This window comes from Cannabis sativa, chromosome 9 (genome assembly GCF_029168945.1).
Source record: "Cannabis sativa cultivar Pink pepper isolate KNU-18-1 chromosome 9, ASM2916894v1, whole genome shotgun sequence".
In the NCBI taxonomy this organism is placed as follows: Eukaryota; Viridiplantae; Streptophyta; class Magnoliopsida; order Rosales; family Cannabaceae; genus Cannabis; species Cannabis sativa.
In genome coordinates this window covers 55,217,953-55,241,979 of record NC_083609.1, presented here as the reverse complement: position 1 = coordinate 55,241,979, position 24,027 = coordinate 55,217,953, and the positions used below count along the sequence as shown (strand labels likewise).

At 37.4% G+C, this 24,027-nt stretch overlaps 1 protein-coding gene across 1 annotated transcript; it reads right to left on the bottom strand.

The window, feature by feature from the left end:
- Positions 1-2,693: 2,693 nt before the first annotated feature.
- Positions 2,694-23,021, bottom strand: LOC133031509 (uncharacterized). The gene is made up of 2 exons (XM_061105027.1): positions 22,890-23,021; positions 2,694-3,002 (listed from the first exon to the last, which is right to left on the bottom strand). Exons 1-2 carry the CDS (start codon positions 23,019-23,021, stop codon positions 2,694-2,696), a joined length of 441 nt encoding a protein of 146 aa, XP_060961010.1.
- Between the last annotated feature and the right edge of the window lie 1,006 nt (positions 23,022-24,027).

The window sequence follows — 24,027 nt, the reverse complement described above, 5'->3', positions numbered from 1 at the left end:
TAGAATTATCAGTTCACAGTGTTAAGTCTGCGGTGCATGTTTTAACCATTTTTTTGTATATTTTGAAACCAGTTTATGTGATTTTGAATCTTTTTTTTTCCCTTTTTATATAACTAGTTTCTTTTTATTATGTAGGTTCATGAGGACAATGTTGATTATGGTCAATATTATTTGTCTCCTGATGTTATGAAAGTTGTTGACAATACAATCAAAGACGTTTTGTGTTCAAAAGATCAGCCTTCTTGTAAAAAAAATAATAATATGGAAATGGTTGTGTTTGATGATTCTTATCAAATGCCAAAAAATCCAAAGCGCATTCGGAAGGAGAGTGCTATTGTATTGTCTCCTTTTATAACTGATTTTGGATCATCTGATTCAGGCAAAGACAACTTGATGAATATTTTGATTGGAGATAAATTGATAGTTGATGGGCTTAATCCTTTTAAAAATGAGATTGGAGATAATAACACTAATGAGCAGTGTTTGAAGTTCATTCAATGGTTAGAGCATAATATAAATATGAAAAGGTAATCAAAGTTTTTTAGTTTTTTATTTTGTGTTTTGTATATATGTGTTTTTGTTAGCTTTCTAATTTTTTATTTATTTATTTTATATGTAGCACTAAGAAGAAATACTCCGACGTTGATAATAAGATTGATCCCCCTATGGACTTCAGTTTTATTCAAATTGATGAGAAAATGTGGTTTTACACACTCCAAACTTGTGGGAAGTTCCTTTCAGATTCTGTAAGTTTTTTTTTTTTAATTGTTTTCTTATACATTATATTTTTTGTGTTTGTTGTTTTAATGTTTGTATAAAACTAGTTTTATTCTGTATTTTATTTTTTGAATAACGAGTTTTAGTTTATTTGTTTAATAACTAGTTTCTTGTGTTGTTTTTTTCCCCTGTGTAGCATATGAATGTTGCTTTCTATTATCTGAGAAAGAAAGTTAAACAAGATCAATCTTTGAACCAAAGAATAACAACAACCGATTGTGTGTTTGATCAGTTGATTTTCAGCGAATATAACAAATTTTTGGAAAATCATTCCAATTCGAGCACAATTAATTTTGATAGTGTTATATCTCGCTATATTCTTGGGGAATATTTGTTTTCAAATACTGCTTGGATTTTCACAGATCATGTTCTTATAATTGTTCATGTGAAAGATCAATCTCACTGGATTTTGATCCATTTCAGCATCAAGGACAGGATGCTTAATGTGTACAACTCTTTATCTGGGTTACGCAATCAGAACAAGGTCTTGCCCCATGGTATGGCATATTCTGTGATGTTGCCTTATTTCTTGGAATTCCTCAACTTTTATGCATCGAGGTCAGATCTTAGCATGGAAGCTAGTCATATTCTGTGGGAATTAGGGAGCCTCTTAATTATACCTTCATTAAGGGGCTGCCTACTCAAAAGAAGAGGTAAATTTTCTAACTCTATAATAGAAACTGGTTTTATTAATACTGGTTATTAATATTCCTTTAATTTTCTTATTATAACCAGTTTTATAATATATATTTTATGTTTGATATTTTTATATTTTTGTTTGTTAAAACTTTTATTAAATACAGTTATTGTGGAGTTTTTGTGATCAAGTTTGCTGATTTGTTCATCAATGAGAAGATAAATGAGATACCACGAAATATGGCTGATAGGATTGCAACTTACAGAGATGATTTGGCTGTTAGTTTATTTACTCATGCTTAGAGGAAACAAATTGGTGGGTATCAGACTGAAGATGATGTTCAAGTCAGAAAGGAAAAGTCAAAGAAACTAAAGGAGAAGAAAAATGCTAAAGGCAAAAGAAAAGAAGTTTGAGAATGTTGATGTTCTGGAGCAGTCTTTTTGTTAATTTTTTTTATTTCATTTAGATAACTGGTTTTAGTAATGACAATGATACTTAACGGTTTAAATGTTTTTGTTTCTCTTTTGTTATCTTGGATGTGTTATGTTAAACACACTATGTTATGGTTATTAATGGAAATTGATGTTATATCCAAAAACTGGTTTTTATAAGTAGTTTTGCGTTAATTTTTTCAATTTTTAAAAATCTATTTTTGTAGCTAATTTATTTTTTCAGGTAAAACTGGTTTTATAATGTTGTTTATTACTTTATTAGAAATTTGTGAAAGTAATTTTTTCACTGGTTATGTATTGTGGGTGTTTTTTTTTTTGTTTATTAATTTGGTTATATTTTTTTGTTTGGTTTAATGTTGTTTTGTAGGATATGGTGTGTTTTTGCGGGTACTAGTAGGTACATATTATTCAAATTTCAAGGTATCTATTTTTTGTAATTTTTATTGTTGATGCATAACTAGTTTCTTTAATTTTTTAGCTGCCTTAATATCAAAACATCTATTTTCCTCTCTAAAAAAAGCAAATAAAATAATAATAATAAAAAATCTATTTTCAAAGCAATTTTATCAAATGTCATAATAGCAAAGTAACCAGTTTGTAGCTTTTGTAATTGTAGTTTTTGAAAGCTACTTTTTTTTTCCAAGTGCTTGTTCTATTACTTATTGTTGCTTTGTGTCCATCTTCTGTTTCTTCCGATTGGTTTGTTTGTAAATCTGTGGATTGTTGCATGTTCGTCGGTTGTGTCCAAGCTGTCCACATCTTGAGCATTTCATTACAACTTTTGGTTCTCCTCTAGATTTGATTCTTTTTTTTTTTCTAGGTCTCCCTCAGGTCTTTTTTGTTTTTGGTGGCATCACAATCTTTTCCAAGCTCTCAGGTAGTCTCCATTCACTTTCATTAGGTAGAGGATGTACGGTTGTATCATATGTTGCTCTCATAGTTGATGTTTTGTAGTAGTCAGCCACATAGTCATAAGTTTTTAGTCCTCTTTTAGCAAAAACTGCTATTGCATGTGCACATGGTATCTGATCTTGTTGGAACCTTCTACATGTACATGTCTTGTCAAGTAAGTTTATAGTAAAATCCCCTTTGTCTACCACTTTTACTTGGTATAGTATAGTAGTTATTGCTTCAACCTGTTTATATATGAAATTGTAACAAGTATAAAAAAAGTAAAAAAAATTATAAGCACATGTTAGTAACTTGTTTTTATGTATTAATATGTATTTTCTTTATATATGTAATAACTGGTTTCTCAACTTATCATAAATATAGTATACATACCTGTTGCCCCTGATTTTGCCCAATGTACGTGGACCAACCAGACAAGGACACGTGGATCAAGCAATTTACAATCCAAAAATATTTGCTAAGTCTTTATGCCGTAAGGCAGCGTCCAGGACGTAGCTCCCGGAGAAAGCATATGGGACCCCATATGCTCTCGGAAGCTCGAGTAACGCTAAGGCATCTCCGCGAGGTGTCAGGTTTCTCCTGAGCAATCAAGTCGCATTTAATGCCGCATGGGAGGAAGCGTGTTGGGACTGCTACACGCAATAAAGTCTGACGGCACAACCTCCAACCAGCAGCTACAAAGTAATGATCATTTAAGTCTAGCGACGGCTACACTGTGAAGAGTCACATCAGTCAAAAGACAATAAGGACATTCCACATAAAAGCCCTACAACACCTAGGGATTTGACCATGCATTACTCATGGTATATTCATTGGGAATGCCCAACTTTATGGATACTTACAGATACACTTGTAATATTAATTCTGGGGATCATCCCACCAAAAACACTATAAATACCCCCTCAAAGCTCATTAAAGGGGATCGAGAATCTTGGGCTGCATAAGAGCAAGAAGAGTAAATACTCACCAAGAACATTCTCTGTATTTATAAGAGTAAAATACTCACCAAATACATTCTCTGTATTAAATACATCCATAAATAAAAAAGACTCGTGGACTAACGCTCATTAACGCCCCAACCACGTAAAAATCATTCTCTAATTTTCTTACAGCTCTATAAACTTATAATATTTTATTAGTTGCCGAAAACCTCGGTCAACATTTTGGTGCTTTCATTGAGAGCTGAAGAAAGCTACTGTAAACGAACACTTGACTTCACAAAAATGGTGGAGACTAGAAGTACTCGTCAGCCTCGCCCACTAGAAGATGCTCAAGACCCAAATGAGGAAGATGTAGCCTCAAGAGCAGCTGAGGGTTCTGAGGAAGAAGAAGGAATTCCAGATGATGACTACGAGGGAAACCTCGATGAGTATGCCTATGACGAAGGTAGCTACTCAGAGTTGGTGCTTCTCAGACAAAAAGCTATCGATCACGAAGCCGAGATCGAAGCTCAAAAAGCACAAAACCAAAAAATGCAAGAAGTGATGCTGGCCATGCAAAAAGCCATGGAGGCGGCTGGCATTCACGTGCATCCCAAGGAAATGACTGCTGGACTTGGCAAGGAACCAGAGGCATCCTCGCCTAGTTCCCAACAGCAGAAGTCTAGGGAGCCTAGCCCTATAAGGTACCCTGGTGAAGGAAACCAAACAAAAAACCCTACCTCTACCCCAGGGCGAAAGAAAAAGGCACAGGATCCGGGAAAAGTCCGCTCAGATTTCCCTTAAGGGAAAGGTCCGCAGAGGGGCAAACCCCAAAAAGGGAGTTTTGGCCCTCAGGATCGAGAGGACCGAAAAAGCGTTTCCGTGCACCAAGAGCCCGGGGGTAGAGGAAGAAGAGGACAGAGATGTCCTACCGTTGATCTGAGAAATCAAATCAATGGGAACCAAGGTGACCTCCGGGATCACCTTGACCAAAAAAGATACGGACCCGCGGTCTCCACAGGTACGTTAAATGAAGGAATTATGGCAGAACTCGCCATACTTCGAAAAGACATTGCCCGAGTCTCCCGAAGGCAGAAAGGGGACAACTCCGACTCAGATTGCGAGGACCGGGAGCCATGTTCTAAGCACATCCTGGAGGCGGAGCTCCCTAAGAACTTTAAGATGCCCGAGATGGCAGCTTATACTGGGAACTCTGATCCGAGCGACCACTTGTCACGGTTCAACCGTGTCATGACGGTCATGAGAGTCAGCAATGACGCCAAATGTCTGTGCTTCCCACTTACTCTAAGTGGGTCCGCGGAGGAATGGTTCAAGAAGCTGGAACCAGGATCCGTGGGCTGTTGGAACAAGCTACAGACCAATTTCCGGAGACAGTTTGTCGCCGCAAGAAAGGTCAACCTGGAGGTTAGTGCCTTGACTAACATCAAGCAACTGCCCACCGAGACCTTAGAGAACTACATAAAGAGGTTCCGAGAGGAAGCCTCGAAAACTAAGAAAGTTGACGACGGACAACAGCTTGCGCTTCTCCAAGCAGGCATCCGTACGGGGACTCCCTTCTGGAATGAACTACAGCAAGAGGGAGCTGCTAGCCTTCAGGACTTCCAGAAGAGAGTCCAAAAATATATCAACCTCGAAGAAGCCCAAATAGTGGCTTATGGAGGATACTATCCCACCGGGATAGCAGGGTACATACCCGGAGTACCGCCCTCAGGTACTGCCCCGACCGCGGCTCCACAGACAAGCGGCATACAGTTCTCTGCCACTCCCGGATATAGTCAGGGCCAGGCCTTGGCGCCAGCATCATCCCATTTTGGAAACCCCTCCGGGATGAATGGACAAGCTCCTTCGCACTCCGCTCCAGGCCCTTCCCAGGGTTCGAGGAGTAAAAGATCCTCCAAGGGCAGCACCCGAACGGGGGAGAAGCGCCAGAAAAGGGGGTACACTCCCCAATACACCCAATACACGGAGCTGACGGACTCCCAAGAGCGTGTGTACTTTGCTACTAGGAAAAATACGCACTACCGGAGACCACAACCATTGTACAAAGATAGCTCCCGGAGAGATCCGAGCAAAAGATGCGAGTACCACAACGACATTGGTCGTAGCACCAATGAATGCAAGAATCTCAAGGACGAGATTGAAAACTTGATCTGATTGGGCCACCTCTATTAGTGGATCAAGAATAGGCTGCCTCACCTCAATCCGGGCCAGGCAAGAGGGGGTGTGCCCCAGGGAACACCGGGGGGTACAGCAGGAGCGTTGGCTCCAGCTGCTCCCACGGGCGACGCCCAGCACATCCCCGGTCTGCCGCCCAGACCTAACGGGAGGGTAGCCATGATCTCCGGAGGTCCCCATGTTGGAAATTATTTTACCAGGATTTAGATTTACTAACAAGTATGTTGGATTAACAACCTAATATGAATTCTAAAACAATGAAAATAAACACATATAAAGTTAGAAAACCTTACAGTGGGTGCAGCGGAATAATATGACTCCTTCCGTTCAGATCTCTAGCCCTTGATTCCTTTCTGTAGCAGAGCATCACCAAGATCTGAACCTGGATCTTCTTTTCTCCTTCTTTGATGCAAAAATTCCATAGTCTTCCATACTATGATTGAGGTACCACTTTATGTGTGTGGGCACTACTCATCTCACAAGGATTTCGAATTTTTCTCTCTTTTTCTCTCTTGAATTTCGTGGCTTATGGCTTCATATGATATACAAGAGAAGAGAACAAGGACTGCTATATATAGGGAGAAGGGAGAGCACAACTTTCCAAATAAAACAGTTTCCTTAATTACTGTGTAATCAATTAACTGCCTTATTTAGTGTGATCAACCACTTTCCTATTTTTGCTAGGCTTTGATTAGCAATTACATGACAATTAAAATTGAAAATAATAATTGGGAAACAAGCAAAGAGGTGCCGGCCATAGGGTGATATGGGCCTCACTTGGATTTTGCAGTTTCCTCAATTTTATTTCAATTTCTCCAAAAATGCCATTTTTCCAATTCTAATCATTTAAATGCCAAAACTAATTATTTAATAACTAAAATAGATTATTAAATAATATTGTCATTTAAAATAATTATTAATTAGACATACAAAGTCTCTTAATTAATAATTAAACCTAGAAACCCTTTTCTTTACGATTTCATCCTTAAACTGTGAGAATTCATAAAGTAGACATAGTCTAACTTTTAGAATTATAATTGATTAATTAAAATCAATTAACTGAGTCTTACAAGCAGTATGGTCTCAACTAGTATGGGGACCATGGGTCTATATAACCGAGCTTCCAATAAGTCGAACCGAATTTACCAAGTAAATTCCCTAACTTATTAATTCCTCATTGAATCCACACTTAGAACTTGGAATTGCACTCTCAGTCATATAGAAACGCTCTATATGTTCCACGATATAGACACGTCATTAGTTATCCATTGTTATAACCCTAATGTGATCAATGATCCTCTATATAGATGATTTACAACTTTGTACGGGGATTAAATTACCGTCACACCCTACAATGTATTTTATCCTTAAAACACTTAACCCTGTATAAATGATATTTCACCTAAGTGAAATGAGATCTCCACCATTTATCTTCGTTTGGTTAAGCTCGAAGGAAATCATCCTTTACTTCTATTTGCCAGATAGAAGCTATAGATTCCATATTTATGTTAGCGCTCCCACTCAATTGCACTACCGTGTTCCCAAAATGTACGTATCACCCTGACACAAAACTAGGCTTAACTAACAAATCAAAGAACACGAATAACACTCTTGAGATTGAGCCTAACCATATCAGGATTTCGATCATGTGATCTAGGATCAACAGGTGATATTGAATTGAATAGATATTACGGTAAGTTTTAATATATCTACTCAAAGTTCAATATCGGTCCCTTCCGATGTATACTCCATACATCCGATACTGGTAAACTTTGCCAATGTCTTGGAAAGGACATAACACTTTTCCAAGGTGTAAGAATACCTATCGCTGATTATACCATGTCAGTCTAAATCCAGTGTTCTGACAAATCAGGGAATAAACTTTTGAACATATAATAAAGATTATATTCCACTGTACTGACAACACTATAATCTTTAACCAACTCATATGTTCTGGACTTAAAAAGAATTCATACATTATATACATATAATCATGAAATAAATCATGTGAACCATGCAACATAAAATGTTATTTCTGATCTTTATTAATAAGTAAATCTGATTATATGAAATGAGTTTTATTTAGGGCATAAAACCCAACAAACTCCCACTTGCACTAATATAAAACAAAAAGTGCATTTCAAATAATCATTAACACCTTGATATTGTTGGGTTTTATGCCCTAAATAAAACTCATTTCAATATAATCAGATTTACTTATTAATATAGATCAGAAATAACATTTAATGTTGCATGGTTCACATGATTTATTTCATGATTATATGTGCATAATGTATAATTCATCTGAAACACTTTTCACATACTTGGAAAGTAAACATGACTATGTGAATAAAATTTCCTAGATTTATGAGACATAGGGTTTTACTGATATGATAATCTACAACAGAGTTTACTTGCATTTGGAGAAATGCTATGTTCTTTCCAGAGCATTGGTTAAAGTAAAGCTCAGGTTGGATGCATGGAGTATGCATCGGAAGGGACCGATATTGAACTTTGACTTAGATTTATTAAACTTACCGTAATATCTATTCAAGTCAATATCGCCTAGTTGATCCTAGATCAAATGTTCTTAATCCTGTTATGATTAGGCTCAATCTTGAAAGGCTATTCGTGTTCTTTGATTTGTTAGTTAAGCCTACTTTTAGGTCAGGGTGATACGTACATTTTGGGAACACGCTAGTGCAATTGAGTGGGAGCGCTATCATAAATATGGAATCTATAGCTTCTATCTGGCGAATAGTAAGCAAAGGATGATCTCCTTCGAGCTTGACCAAACGAACATAAATGGTGGAGTACTCATTTCACATAAGCTGAAATATCATTTATACGGGGTCAAGTGTTTTAAGGAATAAATACATTGTAGGGTGTAACGGTAATTTAATCCCTTTACAGTGTAGATCATTCATATAGAGGATAATTGATCACATTAGGATTATAACAATGGATAACTAATGATGTGTCTATATGGTGGAACATATAGAGCATTCTATATACTGAGAGTGCAATTCTAAGTTCTATGCGTGGATTCAACGAAGAATTAATAAGTTAGTGAATTTTAGTGCTAAATTCTTGATCTACTTATTGGAAGCTCGGTTATATAGACCCATGGTCCCCCCACTAGTTGAGATAATATTGCTTGTAAGACTCATGTAATTGGTTTTGATTAATCAATTATAATTCTCAAATTAGACTATGTCTATTTGTGAATTTTTCACTAAGTAAGGGCGAAATTGTAAAGAAAGAGTTTTAGGGGCATATTTGTTAATTATGATACTTTGTATGGTTCAATTAATAAATATGATAAATGGCAATATTATTTAATAATTATTTATAGTTATTAAATAGTTAGAATTGGCATTTAAATGGTTGAATTAGAAAATTGGTGTTTTTGAGAAAATCAGATGCAGAAAAGGTAAAACTGCAAAATTGTAAAAAGTGAGGCCCAAATCCACTAGTATAGGGCCAGCCACTTTTTTAGGAAATTTAAACTGATATTTTCATTATTTTAATGCCAAATAATTCAAACCTAACCCTAGTGGAATGCTATAAATAGATAGTGAAGGCTTCAGGAAATTTACACTAAAATTTCTACACTTCTGATTCAGAAAAAACTGAGCCTTCTCTCTCCCTATCTTTGGCTGACCCTTCTCTTTCTCCTTCCCTCTTCAATTTCGAAAATCTTAGTGTGAGAGTAGTGCCCACACACAGCAAGTGATACCTCAATCATAGTGAGGAAGATCGTTAAGAAAGACTTTCAGCAAGAAGGAGGTTTCAGCATCAAAGATTCAGAGAAAGAGATACAGGTTCAGATATTGATAATGCTCTGCTACAGAAAGGAATCAAGGGCTAGATATCTGAACGGAAGGAGTCATATTATTCCGCTGCACCCAATGTAAGGTTTCCTAAACTTTATATGTGTTTATTTCATCGTTTTAGAAAGTTCATATTTAGGGTGTTAATCAACATACTTGTGAGTAGATCTAAGATCCTGGTAAAATAATTTCCAACAGATATACCAATACAGTGTAATAGTAGTAAACTCCTCGTAATAGGATCTGACAGGTTGAATTAAACACAACCTCTTCTCCACCATTACTCTTCCTTTAATCACAAAATCCTTGATAATGTGAAATTCCTCTCTATAAGTCTACTTTCTTGGGATACAGGATTCTATACTTTTGGGCAACTACTCTTTGGTTATTCAGGAAGTAACCCTAGTAGTTAAGGCAAGTTGGAACAGTGCCACAAATGTATAGAACTTTCCTTAGACTGAATAAGTATCTTTCCTGCAACTCTTAACATTCAGTCTCTCTCTGGTAGACCAAGAGATTTCAGATAGGTTTTTACACTTCTCCAAAATCGCTACTCCACCCCCAAAGTAATCACCATCTCATCAGCAGACTTTCTAGCACAAAGGCAAGTCTTGAAATCTGATGTGGTGTAGTCTAACAGTTTCAAACAAACACCCTTATTGACTAACATATAGTTCCTCTTCTTAATCTTAAAAATTGTCTTCCAATGTTCCTCTCCTGGATTGATCTGATACTTACTCATTACTCCCACTCAACAGCAGGTGTCTGGTCTAAGGCATACTAAAGCATATCTGAGACCTCTCACTGTTGATTTAAGAAATTCTTTCATGGCTTTATCTTCTCTGGAATAGTTGAGACTTTTCCTTAGATAAATAAAATCTATGTCTAAGAAGTTGTGAAGCTTCTATAGATTTCCATTGGAAAGAAAATGCATCAGCATCTCATGCTTGCATTAGAGTAAGTAACTACCAGGTATACCACAAGCCATAGGTTTAGATAAACTCATACCTATAATACTAGGAACAGGAATTTTTGTTAAGTCCATTGAATAGACTTATGAACGAAAATTTCCTTTCATGTCCTTGTAATAGAAAACTTTAGGTTACTCCATGTGAATGGATCAAACCATAGTTCTCTTGGCTTTCTTCTTAGTTTCTTATCTTGACAATCCATTACTTGTTTAAACTCACAATGGATTTTAATCACTAGTGTCATCCACATAAGAAGGTGAGTTCCTAGAAACTCTCCCACTACGACAAGGTACCGTGAACTATGTCAAAGAAAACTAAATGGTATAGACCTCTTCAGTTGTGTTAAGACAACAGAAGCAGTGGGATCATCTTGTAAAATAAGATGATAGAACACTTATGGAATCAAGAAAAAATATCTCCTTTATTTGCTACTTTACTTTCAGACTTAGTCATTTTCTTAGAAAAGTAGTATTTGTTTAAACAAACACTTTCTTATCTAATGACTCTGGGATGCTCCACCCCTAATCACTTAGAATAGTTAACAAACATGCAAACAAAGGTTAGCAGTTCTAGCTTTTCTTAAGATTTCGATTAGGTCATCCATGAATCTAGTAATGATTTACATTAAGTATACAACCATTGCATCATTCTGAAATTTTATTACCATAGAAGGATTTAAACAACGACTAGTAACTAATCATCAATAAGCAACTCGAATTTCTGGGGAGGTAAGTTTGGATATAATTCAAAAATCAAATTAATGATCTTTGAACTGCATATCTACTACCTTTTTCTCCACCCCTATCAGTTCGCAAGATCTTTAACCACTTACCTTCACCATTGCTAGAAATTCATGAAATTTTTCAAACATTTCAAATTTCTGTTGCATAAGGTAAAATCTAGAGTGATCGTTTTAAGAATACAACGAAAACTCATATCCACCCCTGAATGTACATCCATCTGCGAATGAGATGAAATTACTTTCAGTGGATATAGGCATATTAACTCTTTGCAGAGAATGATCCTGTCAAAACCACTATGAACAAGATATAAATGCCATAGATTTATAAATATGTGGTTGTATCTTTTGTTGACTTAAGTTTAGTTACATCAAAGAGTTCTTAGAATAGTGCAAGTGGATTCTGGTCACAGAATACTAAACTCATACAGTTTAAATCCATTGAAAGAAAATGGTTATTAAACACTTGTGAAAGTGTAACTGTATAATTAGTCATTCTTTCTTGGACCACCACTACTAATCTAACTCTATGATTTGCCTATACAAGTAGGAGATATCTAAGATTGAGGATTTATATCATTTAGGGATAGAATTCCGGGAATATAATCATATGCGTCATCTAATTTCTTAAGAGAAAATACGACTTTATATGATTTATAGACCATTCATCCAATGATATGTCATTAAGTTAATTCGAAATGAATAAGCTAAGAGGAATTAGGATAATTTCGTTTTAAATACGAATCCAACGATGCTCCGATTAGCGAGAGTCAAAGTAATCTTATTTATACAATCTTCTTGTTTCATATTGTAAAACACTAGTCTAAGGTGTCATCAATTGATGATCAGCTAGATGTTGCATATACAATATTTATCTTTCGAGATCTAACACTATTATGTTAGTCTAATGGTGAAAATCCATTAGGGATTTATCTCATTAGAAAAACAAATCAAGTTAGACCAACAATGAAGATTCGAAATTAAACTACAATTTAATAACAGAAAATAACATGGTTCAATACAAATTCATACACAATTCAGAAATTATGAAGCACATAGCAAGTAGGAATGACAAGTGAAAATACTAAAACATGCAATCCTAAATAATTTCCAAGGTTTTCAACAAACTGATATCAGTGTCCCGTTTACGCGAGAGTCAAAGCAATCATTCATTGAATAGAGTTGTCAGCTCATCTAAAATGTCAAACATTCTAGCAACCTTTTATTCGATCAAGATGTGAATCCGCGTTGTCCCGTTTAGGCGAGAGTCAAGGCTATTCTATCTTATGAGCTTCCACCATTGTTTCATATTCTTGCAAGTCTTATACAGTCGCCACCATTAGGGTGAGCATAAACTATATAAAAAAAATTACAAGATTACTTATCTTTCGAGATTAAACGGTACTAACTTGTTAATGAACGTTCCTCCATTAGGGAGGATTACTCACTAAAACAATAGCTATGTAAAACCAACAATGGAGATCGAATATCCTTATAATAATAAAGCTCATTATTTAATGAAGGGTTGTATTTTCTTCTAATATTTATTTTAATCCATTTATTTTAAATATATATTTATTTTATTAAAATTTCCAATTTAGAATGAAAAATTCCAAATATAAATTTTAATTTAATATTTATAAATTATACTTAGATGGATATGAAAATAACGTGAATTATTTCCATCTTAGTAATAATTTCCATAAATATTTAGAAAATTATTCAATTTAAGTTGTTTCAAAATTAATTTAAATTAATTTACAACTCTAATTTAATTTTCTATAAATATATATTGCATTTCGAAAATGCTTTAAAATAAAATAAAAATAAATCCTGGAAAATTACCTTAATTTTATGTTGTCCCAAAATTAATTAATAAAAATTAATTTTCAACAAAAAAAAAATATAATTTTCCTATTTAATTAAATATCTAAGAAAAATTTCAAATATTTAAGTATCATGATTAAAAAATCAACTTAAATATTAATTTTCTATTTAATTAAATATCACTAGAAAAATACTTCAAGCAAAACAGATAATATCTATCTAGACTTTCATAAACTAATTAATTCAATTTCTAATTATTATATATTTTAGTTCATTTATTTTAATTAACCATCAAATGAAAAAGTCACTGATTTAAGTTGGTCCAAAATTAAATAAATAATTTTCAACTTTAATCTATTTTTCAAATAAAATTCGAAATTTCTGCATTAAAGAAATGCAATTTCGAAATTTTAGGAAATGATTAATAAAATAAAATAAAATATATTTTGAAAATTATTCAAACTTAAGTTATTCTGAAATAAGATTCCAAACTTAAAATAATTTTCAACTTTAATTAAATAACATGAAAATAACAATATTAAAGTATCATGATGAAAATCAACTTAGATATTGAAATTTTCAATTTAATTAAATGTATTAAATTCAAGAAATAAATAATTAAGTAAAGAGGAAACTTAATTATTAATTCTAGTTTAATACTAGGAAAATATACTAAACTTAGATTGTACCAAAATTAATTAGGAAACAATTAATTTCACAATCAATGATATTTTCCTATTTAATATTAGAAATAATAACTAGTACTAGAAATAACTGTCTAGAATATATCATTAACTAAGTGTTTTTCTAAAATTAACTTTAAAATATTACAATGAAAAAGAAATTTCATATATTTTAAAAGTTAATTATGTTGCTAATTCAATTTTAATTAGGTTAGACTAATATAATTAACCTAATACAATTATTTAAATAAGGCAAATGGGCCTTCACAATTGGAGTAGTTCATGCGAGGGGGAGCTGGGTTCAGTATGTCGTACCCACTTCTATGGCCCCCAACTCTCACACAAGGCCCAAAAGAGAGGAATTTAACCTTAAAATAAACAATTGTTATTCATTGAATAAGCCCAAATCTAATTGGGCCTAAATAAATTTCCTTATGTCAAAATTTATTTTAGCAACCTAGTCCATTTACTTAGTAAAAACTTAAATGGGCTCCCTATATGTATCTAAGCCCAAAAGCAAACATATAGGCTCACACAGGTCAAATGATTTGGATGGGCCCTATCATGTTACTAGGTTTACACAGATGAAAAAAGTACAAAATTTACCTATTACAAATTATTTATAAGATCTATCGTCAATTGGACTATGATTAAAATCAGATCATTGGATCATGATCTGTCAACAAGTTAATCATAGCAATTTAGATCAGATAAATAATAGGTTTGTTAAAAAGTTTTGAATAAACAATATAAATAAACAAACATTGTCCATGTAACAGATGTGAATCAAGATATTAATATAATTAAATTATTTTTCTTAAACTAACCAAATAAAGGAAACTAATTTTAAAATATCTAGGTTTATTTGAATCAAAATTAAATATCTAATAAGATCAATGATTTGAAAGGAAAGAATCTTCAATATCACTTTCAGATCTTATAATTTAATAAAATAAACCAATTTTAAAATAGATTTGGTTAGATAATTATTATTTTAGGAATAAAATAATAAATAAATAATAATTACCATAATTATATGTCAAAATATCTCAAATTAAGCAACATTCAAATCTCTACAAAAATATCTATGTTATTTAAATATTTAAGATATGATTTATAAATTTCTAATAAGGAAAAAATGATATATATAGAAAAAATATTATTTTTAAACTTATAATTTATAAATAATTAAATATTTAACTAAATAACAAACTTTTGAATTTGAAAAATATTATGGTAAGTATATCTATAAAAATATCTATGTTAATTTCAAATTTATTAATTATTTAATTTGTCATATAAGATAATTTTAATATAATATTTTAAATAAAAAGACAAAGTTATCTTTTAATTTAAAATATCTTAAATATCAAAATATCTAATCTCATAATTAAATAATAAATAAATATTAAAGAAGTTAACAAATTTTCAAATCTGACCATAATAGGAAATATTTAAAATTGGAAACATTCCAAAATAGAAAATATTTAAAATTGGAAGGAATTCCAAATTGAAAATATTTAAAATTGGAAACATTTCAATTTAGAAATATTTAAAATTGGAAAAATGAATTTTGGGAAACAATCCCATGAAAAAAAAAATGGATTTTTGGGGAAAAACCCCAAAAATCGCAATTTTTGGGGAAAAACCCCAAAAATCGCAATTTTTGGGAAAGCAGCGTAGTAGGCTGCATCTGCAGCCCAGGAGAGGCTGCTAGCAGCCTGTCACGCGCGCGGATGGAGTGCTCACGTCGAGGAAGCTCGGCGCCTGCAGGGTGCCTGACCGAGAAAACTAGGTCAGCTGCAGGGTGCATGCCCAGGCTTACGCGCGCGGAGGGGGAGGCTGATCCGAGGGTCTGGTGCGCATGAGCACCACCCTTGACAGCCTTGACTCCCGATTTTCCAAAATTCATAACTTTTTCGTTTTTCATCGGAATCGAGTTATGTAAAAAACAAAATTGCTTAATTTTTCACAAGGAATCCAAATAAAATATTTTCAAAAATTGAAAAAATATTTTTTATGGAAAACGAAACTGTACAACATATACATTCATCAACTAACACATAAACCACATGAAACCATCCAAATCAACACAGAAACATGCAAATCATCGTTTTAATTCATATTACATGAAAGTAAATCATTACCATGGATCTGGTGCCAGTTGTTGGAAATTATTTTACCAGGATTTAGATTTACTAACAAGTATGTTTGATTAATAACCTAATATGAATTCTAAAACAATGAAAATAAACACATATAAAGTTAGAAAACCTTACAGTGGGTGCAGCGGAATAATATGACTCCTTCCGTTCAGATCTCTAGCCCTTGATTCCTTTCTGTAGCAGAGCATCACCAAGATCTGAACCTGGATCTTCTTTTCTCCTTCTTTGATGCAGAAATTCCATAGTCTTCCATACTATGATTGAGGTACCACTTATGTGTGTGGGCACTACTCATCTCACAAGGATTTCGAATTTTTCTCTCTTTTTCTCTCTTGAATTTCGTGGCTTATGGCTTCATATGATATACAAGAGAAGAGAACAAGGACTGCTATATATAGGGAGAAGGGAGAGCACAACTTTCCAAATAAAACAGTTTCCTTAATTACTGTGTAATCAATTAACTGCCTTATTTAGTGTGATCAACCACTTTCCTATTTTTGCTAGGCTTTGATTAGCAACTACATGGCAATTAAAATTGAAAATAATAATTGGGAAACAAGCAAAGAGGTGCCGGCCATAGGGTGATATGGGCCTCACTTGGATTTTGCAGTTTCCTCAATTTTATTTCAATTTCTCCAAAAATGCCATTTTTCCAATTCTAATCATTTAAATGCCAAAACTAATTATTTAATAACTAAAATAGATTATTAAATAATATTGTCATTTAAAATAATTATTAATTAGACATACAAAGTCTCTTAATTAATAATTAAACCTAGAAACCCTTTTCTTTACGATTTCATCCTTAAACTGTGAGAATTCATAAAGTAGACATAGTCTAACTTTTAGAATTATAATTGATTAATTAAAATCAATTAACTGAGTCTTACAAGCAGTATGGTCTCAACTAGTATGGGGACCATGGGTCTATATAACCGAGCTTCCAATAAGTCGAACCGAATTTACCAAGTAAATTCCCTAACTTATTAATTCCTAATTGAATCCACACTTAGAACTTGGAATTGCACTCTCAGTCATATAGAAACGCTCTATATGTTCCACGATATAGACACGTCATTAGTTATCCATTGTTATAACCCTAATGTGATCAATGATCCTCTATATAGATGATTTACACTGTACAGGGATTAAATTACCGTCACACCCTACAATGTATTTTATCCTTAAAACACTTAACCCTGTATAAATGATATTTCACCTAAGTGAAATGAGATCTCCACCATTTATCTTCGTTTGGTTAAGCTCGAAGGAAATCATCCTTTACTTCTATTTGCCAGATAGAAGCTATAGATTCCATATTTATGTTAGCGCTCCCACTCAATTGCACTACCGTGTTCCCAAAATGTACGTATCACCCTGACACAAAACTAGGCTTAACTAACAAATCAAAGAACACGAATAACACTCTTGAGATTGAGCCTAACCATATCAGGATTTCGATCATGTGATCTAGGATCAACAGGTGATATTGAATTGAATAGATATTACGGTAAGTTTTAATATATCTACTCAAAGTTCAATATCGGCCCCTTCCGATGTATACTCCATACATCCGATACTGGTAAACTTTGCCAATGTCTTGGAAAGGACATAACACTTTTCCAAGGTGTAAGAATACCTATCGCTGATTATACCATGTCAGTCTAAATCTAGTGTTCTGACATATCAGGGAATAAACTTTTGAACATATAATAAAGATTATATTCCACTGTGCTGACAACACTATAATCTTTATCCAACTCATATGTTCTGGACTTAAAAAGAATTCATACATTATATACATATAATCATGAAATAAATCATGTGAACCATGCAACATAAAATGTTATTTCTGATCTTTATTAATAAGTAAATCTGATTATATGAAATGAGTTTTATTTAGGGCATAAAACCCAACACCCCATATCGGAGGTACTACTCGCAAGGAGCTCAAACGGTACGCGGGGGCCGTGAAACACAGTGAGGTTTGGGAGGTTACTCAACTCCCAGCTCAAAGGCCCCGGGTGATGGACCAACCCATCACGTTCACGGAAGAAGACGCCAAGACGGTGCGCTTCCCTCATCATGACCCTTTGGTCATAGAGACCCCCATCGCTAATAAAGTGGTGGCCAGAGTCTTAATTGACAATGGAAGTTCCGTGAACCTACTCTTCAAGGAGGCCTTCATCGCAATAGGCTTGACGGACCGAGACCTCTCACCCAGTGGGTCCCAACTCACAGGGTTTAATGGAACGACACTTATCCCGATGGGAAAAGTAAGGCTTCCAGTCACCTTGTGTCCGGACACCCCCCAGAGCACATTCAAATACTGCACTTTTGTGGTGGTGGACTGTTCGACTGCTTACAACGCGATCCTCGGCCGACCGGCCCTGGTAGATTTTGGTGCAGTCACGTCCATTCGGCACCTGTGCCTAAAGTTCCTACCCAGGAAGCTGGGATCGGGACGGTGAGAGGAAACCAGGGGGAAGCAAGGCAATGTTACAACATTGGAACCCACCTGCCAGTACTGATGGTCCGGGAATCCATTGAGCCAGAAATGGCTGAAGAAGATGAGTTGGACCCCCGTGTCGGGTCCAAAAGAATTGTGGAACCAATGGAGGATGTCGAGGAATTATCAGTGTGCGACCTCGACTCCACCAAAGTACTCCGGCTGGGAAAGAACCTAGATCCGGAGGAAAAAGAGAAAATAATAAAAACACTGAAGGGCGCCATCAACATCTTTGCATGGCGCCAAGAAGACATGACTGGCATAAGCCCCCACGTCATCACCCACGTCCTCAACGTCAATCTGGACATGCCGCCAGTCCAGCAAAAGCGACGCCCGCTCGACTCGGTGAAAGCTGAGGCTTTGGAGAAAGAGGTGGATAAGCTTTTGACCAACGGCATGATCCGCGACGTATATTATCCAGAATGGCTAGCCAATCCGGTCTTGGTGCCCAAGCCAAACGGGACTTGGCGAGTTTGTATAGATTTCACTGATCTAAACAAAGCTTGTCCGAAGGACTGCTTCCCCCTGCCCAGGATCGACCAGATGGTAAACGCCACTTCTGGATTCAAATTATTATCCTTCATGGACGCCTATGTCGGGTATCATCAAATAAAGATGCATACGGCAGACCAAGAGTGCACTAGCTTTAGGACCGATAAGGGGGTATACTGTTACCTAGTCATGCCCTTCGGACTGAAGAACGCCGTAGCGACCTACCAGAGAATAGTCAACCGGATGTTCAAAGGCCTCCTGGGACGAAATATGGAGGTTTATGTAGATGACATGCTCATCAAGTCCAAAGCATGCAATAGCCATGCAGACAACTTAGAGGAATGCTTCGAAGTAGTCCGAAGATACGGCATGAAGCTCAACCCAAAGAAATGCATCTTTGGGGTCAAGTCAGGGAAGTTCCTGGGCTTCATCGTCAGCCAGAGGGGGATTGAGGCAAACCCGGAAAAAATCCAGGCTCTCCTGAGCATGCCATCCCCCAAAAAGCATAAAGATGTGCAGAGCTTGACTGGAAAGGTGGCAGCCCTGAGCCGTTTCATCTCACGGTCTACAGACAAATGCATCCCCTTCTTCAACATATTGAAGAAGTGCCAAAAGTTCGAATGGTCAGACGAGTGCGAGGAGGCATTCAAAAAGCTAAAAGAACACATGGCCAAGCCTCCTACCCTGTCAAAACCCGTTCTCGGAGAAGACCTATTTCTATACTTGGCTGTCTCCGAGCACGCGGTCAGCGCTGCCCTAGTCTGGGAAGAAGAGAAAACTCAGCATCCCGTGTACTATGTTAGTAAACGCATGATAGGAGCAGAAACGAGGTACCCCATCATCGAAAAGTTGGTCTTTTGCCTCCTGATGGCCTCGAGGAAATTGAGACCATACTTCCAAGCACATCCGATCAAGGTGCTAACCAACCACCCGCTCCGACAAGTCCTCCAAAAGCTTGAAGCATCCGGGAGGCTCCTTAAATGGGCAATGGAGTTAAGTCAATTTGACTTGCACTACATTCCCCGAATCTCCATAAAAGGCCAAGCCTTGGCGGACTTCATTACTGAATGCAACGAAGCCGAGGCAACCGCAAATATGCCAATGCCACCGATCCCCACATGGAAAGTGTTTGTGGACGGAGCCTCCAATGAGAATGGGTCCGGAGCAGGAGTGGCAATGATATCCCCGACCGGACTACGACTCCAGGCGACCCTACGATTCGACTTCCCAGCTTCGAACAATGAGGCCGAATATGAAGCCCTAATAGCAGGGCTGAAATTAGCAAAAGCCGTAGGAGCCAAAAGAGTGGAAGTCTACAGTGATTCCCAGCTGGTCGTAAACTAGATATCGGGAGAGTACCAAACACGCGGCGAGCGAATGGCCGCGTATGTAACAATAGTCCGAGAGCTGCTCCACGAGTTCACGAACTACAAAATAGAAAGAATCCCCCGGGAAAAGAACGCTCACGCGGACTGTCTGGCTAAGTTAGCTTCAGATAGTGAAATCGAAGAGCTGGGGGTAGTACCAGTGGAACGCTTGGCATAGCCAAGCATCAAAATAAAAGAGGCCACAATAACGGTTGGGCAAGAACCCAGCTGGATGGTCCCCATCATAAAATATATAACAAAAGGTGAGTTGCCCCAAGAAAGGGCACTGTCTCGAAAGATTCAGTATCAGGCTCATCGTTATGTAATGATGGATCAAATTCTCTACCGAAGAGGACTCAGCATGCCTTATTTAAGGTGTGTATCGGACCCTGAAGCTAGACAAATCATGCTAGAGGTCCATGAAGGGTTCTGTGGAGATCATACGGGAGGACCCAGTCTCTCAAAGAAAATATTGAGATAGGGATACTTCTGGCCAACAATGAAAAAAGATTGCATAGACTACGTCCAAAAGTGTGATTCGTGTCAAAGGTTCGCGAACATACTGGGAGCTCCTCCAAATGAAATCACCCTGATGACTAGTCCCTAGCCCTTCGCAGTATGGGGAATAGATCTTATTGGGTCCCTGCCAACAGGAAAAGGAGGAGTTAAGTATGCAATAGTAGTAGTAGAATACTTCACCAAATGGACGGAGGCTGAGCCCATGAAGACTATAACTGCTAAAAAAGCACTAGACTTTGTTATCAAAAACATAGCGTGTCGATATGGCCTGCCTCACAAAATAGTCTCTGACAATGGGAAGCAATTTGATTGCGAAGAATTTACTGACTTCTGCAACCAGCACGGAGTAGTGAAAAGCTTCTCCGCGGTGGCCAGACCTCAAACAAACGGTCAAGCGGAAGCAGTCAATAAAATCCTAAAGGTCACCCTGAAGAAAAAGCTGCTGGCCTGCAAAAACAACTGGCCTGAAGAGTTGCCAAGAGTGTTATGGGCCTACCGGACAATCCCCAGAACCACGACCGGCCACTCACCTTTATCAATGGCGTACGGTTGTGAAGCGATGGTCCCGGTAGAAACGTTATTCCCGTCCCACAAGAGAACGACTTACGATCCAGTCACGAATCGGGCTTTGCTTCAACAAGCCCTGGATCAAGTTGAAGAACTCCGGGACGAGTCTCAAATACGGATGGCGGCTTATCAAAAGAAGGTGACCAAATATTTTAACTCCAAAGTTAAAAGCAGAAAGTTTGCTATTGGGGATATGGTCTTAAGAAGAGTCTTCCCAGCCACCCAAGAACCCGGAGTGGGGGTACTTGGGCCAAATTGGGAAGGACCATATGAAATTGAGGACGAAATTGGCTCAGGCACTTACAAGCTAAAAAGGATGGACGAAACAATTGTGCCAAGAGCCTGGAACGCCGATCACCTCAGAAAATATTACCAATAGCCAAAAATGTAACTTAGATTTTGTTTAAAGAGTTTGTACCGTCGAAATGTATACAGCCTCCGCATGTTAAATAAAACTGAGTGCCTTAAAAACAAAGTTTCTATGCCACTCAGGGGGTACTAGGGTATATCGCACGGACAGACAAAAAACAAACTAAGTAAAATATCCTGGCCCAAAGGGCAGGTCAAAAAAGAGTATGCACAAAAATAAAAAAGCATAAGTATAAACATCATGATCCAAAGGACAGGTCCAAAAGAAAGATATGTGCATCAAAAGAGATCATATATAAATATAAAAATCCTAGCCCTAAAGGGCAGGTCAAAATATATACAAATGGCCCGGGGACAGGCCCTAAAAATTGTCTCCCCTTTAAATAAAACAGCTATGTAAATATTGTCTTAAATACAAGAAAAATAGCTGTAAATAAAAAAAAGAGTGAAATCCTGGTTGTACTGGGTCAAACTCGAAGCGGCCTAATCGATGCGAGGAGGAAGACGAGGTCCGATGTGAGCCTCCACCATGGCATCAAGTTTTTTCTTCTGCTCCCGGAACTTGGCAATCATCTCGTCGGGTTTGGGGTAGAAGGTAAGCTTGATGTTCTGGTTATTTGTAGACCAGGCCATGAAGACGCCATCATCAAAACGCTTGGCGCACCGGCTGCAGGAGACGGGAGAAAGAAGCTCATCTCTTTTTGTCTTCTTTGAGGCTTGTTCCTTGAAGTCCCTGAGCTCTTTCAGCTCCGCGGCCAGGGTGGCCCTGGATTCTAAGTTTGCCTGGTGAGTTTCCTCTAAGGACCTCACCTTGGCAGCCATCTCCTCCAAGGCTTCCCTGGCCTCCCGAAGCTCCCGCCTGGCCTTCGCAGTGGCTTCGCCCTCCGTCCTCAGCTCCTCCTGGTGCCTGGCCTCCAGCCTATCTCTCCGCAGGGCCTCCTCCCGGATCATTGCCTCCGCCTGCGCTTCCCTCCGCTTGGCCTCTTCCTCATTGGCTTTGGCAATGGCCTCCCGGCGCTCAGCTGCCTCCTGATAAAGCTGCCTCTCAGCAGTAAGATCCTGAAGGATCTTCCTAACTTCATCCATGTCCCCAAAATCGGACAGGACGAAGCCATGGTTGATTATGTTCTTGGAAAGGCGGCTGGCCTCAGCAGCAAGCTGGGAAAAGATACAAGTATAAGTAAGAATCTACGAAAAAGAAAATAATAATAAGGAGAAAAGTAAACTATAAAATACTTACCACAGTGAGGGAGTGGCTGAGATCCTGGACTTGGAAGATGGAGTTCAAGGATGCACAAGCAGCGAACCGCCTAGGTGCACACCGGGTAAGCTGGGACGCAAACTCGCCAGTCATCTCCGCAGCAAAGGGAGCTAAGGTGGGCCCGAGGAAGCGACCGAACCAGTCCGACAGGGGATCCAAATTTAGATCCCACGGATTCTGGTATTCCGGGTTGTTGAGAGTATTTTGCATCTCAACTCGTAAGATCCTCTTCAGGGCCTCCACCTCAGCATACCCCCGGGAGTATTCGTCCATGGCGTAGTTGTGTTTAGCTATACGGAGCTCCTGTCTCGCCTCATCCTTAGGAACCGGAGTCAGTACAATGTTGGGAGGGGCAGTGTGTTTCTCCATGGGAGAGACCCCATCATCAAGACCGTGGGCCGGAGTGTCAGCTCTCCGTTGCCGTTTGGGCTCCTCCTGGGCAACCATTTTGCCCTTGCGTTTGCGAATCAGAGCAACTTCTTGCTCTTCTTCACTTTCTTCAACTTCCTCAGGAAGAGCCCGGTGCCCTCCTTCACCTTCTTCAACTTCCTCAGAAAAGCCCCATTGCTTTTCTTGACCTTCTCCCGGGAGCACCTCCTCATCCACTAAGTCAATAGTGTCTGGAGGAGCACTGGAAGAAGCCTTTAGAGGGGGGCCATCTGGGAAGAAGTAAAGGGAGGGGGAGCTTCAGGAGTGTGAACCCCGGCAAGTTCGGCCAAAATGGCGTCCATGGAAACACCTGCTACAATAAAAGAAAGAAAGCGAGTGTTCGAACATCCGTGGGAAACCACAAACACTCAGATATAACAAACAAGCTAGTCCTACCCTGAC

Coding starts and splice junctions, on each gene's coding strand:
- LOC133031509 (XM_061105027.1), bottom strand. CDS start 23,021: ATGGATGAAGTTAGGAAGATCCTTCAGGATCTTACTGCTGAGAGGCAG. Junction 3,003..22,889: donor GGAGGGAAGCGCAGGCGGAG/GCAATGATCCGG, acceptor ATATATAAACAG/GTTGAAGCAATAACTACTAT.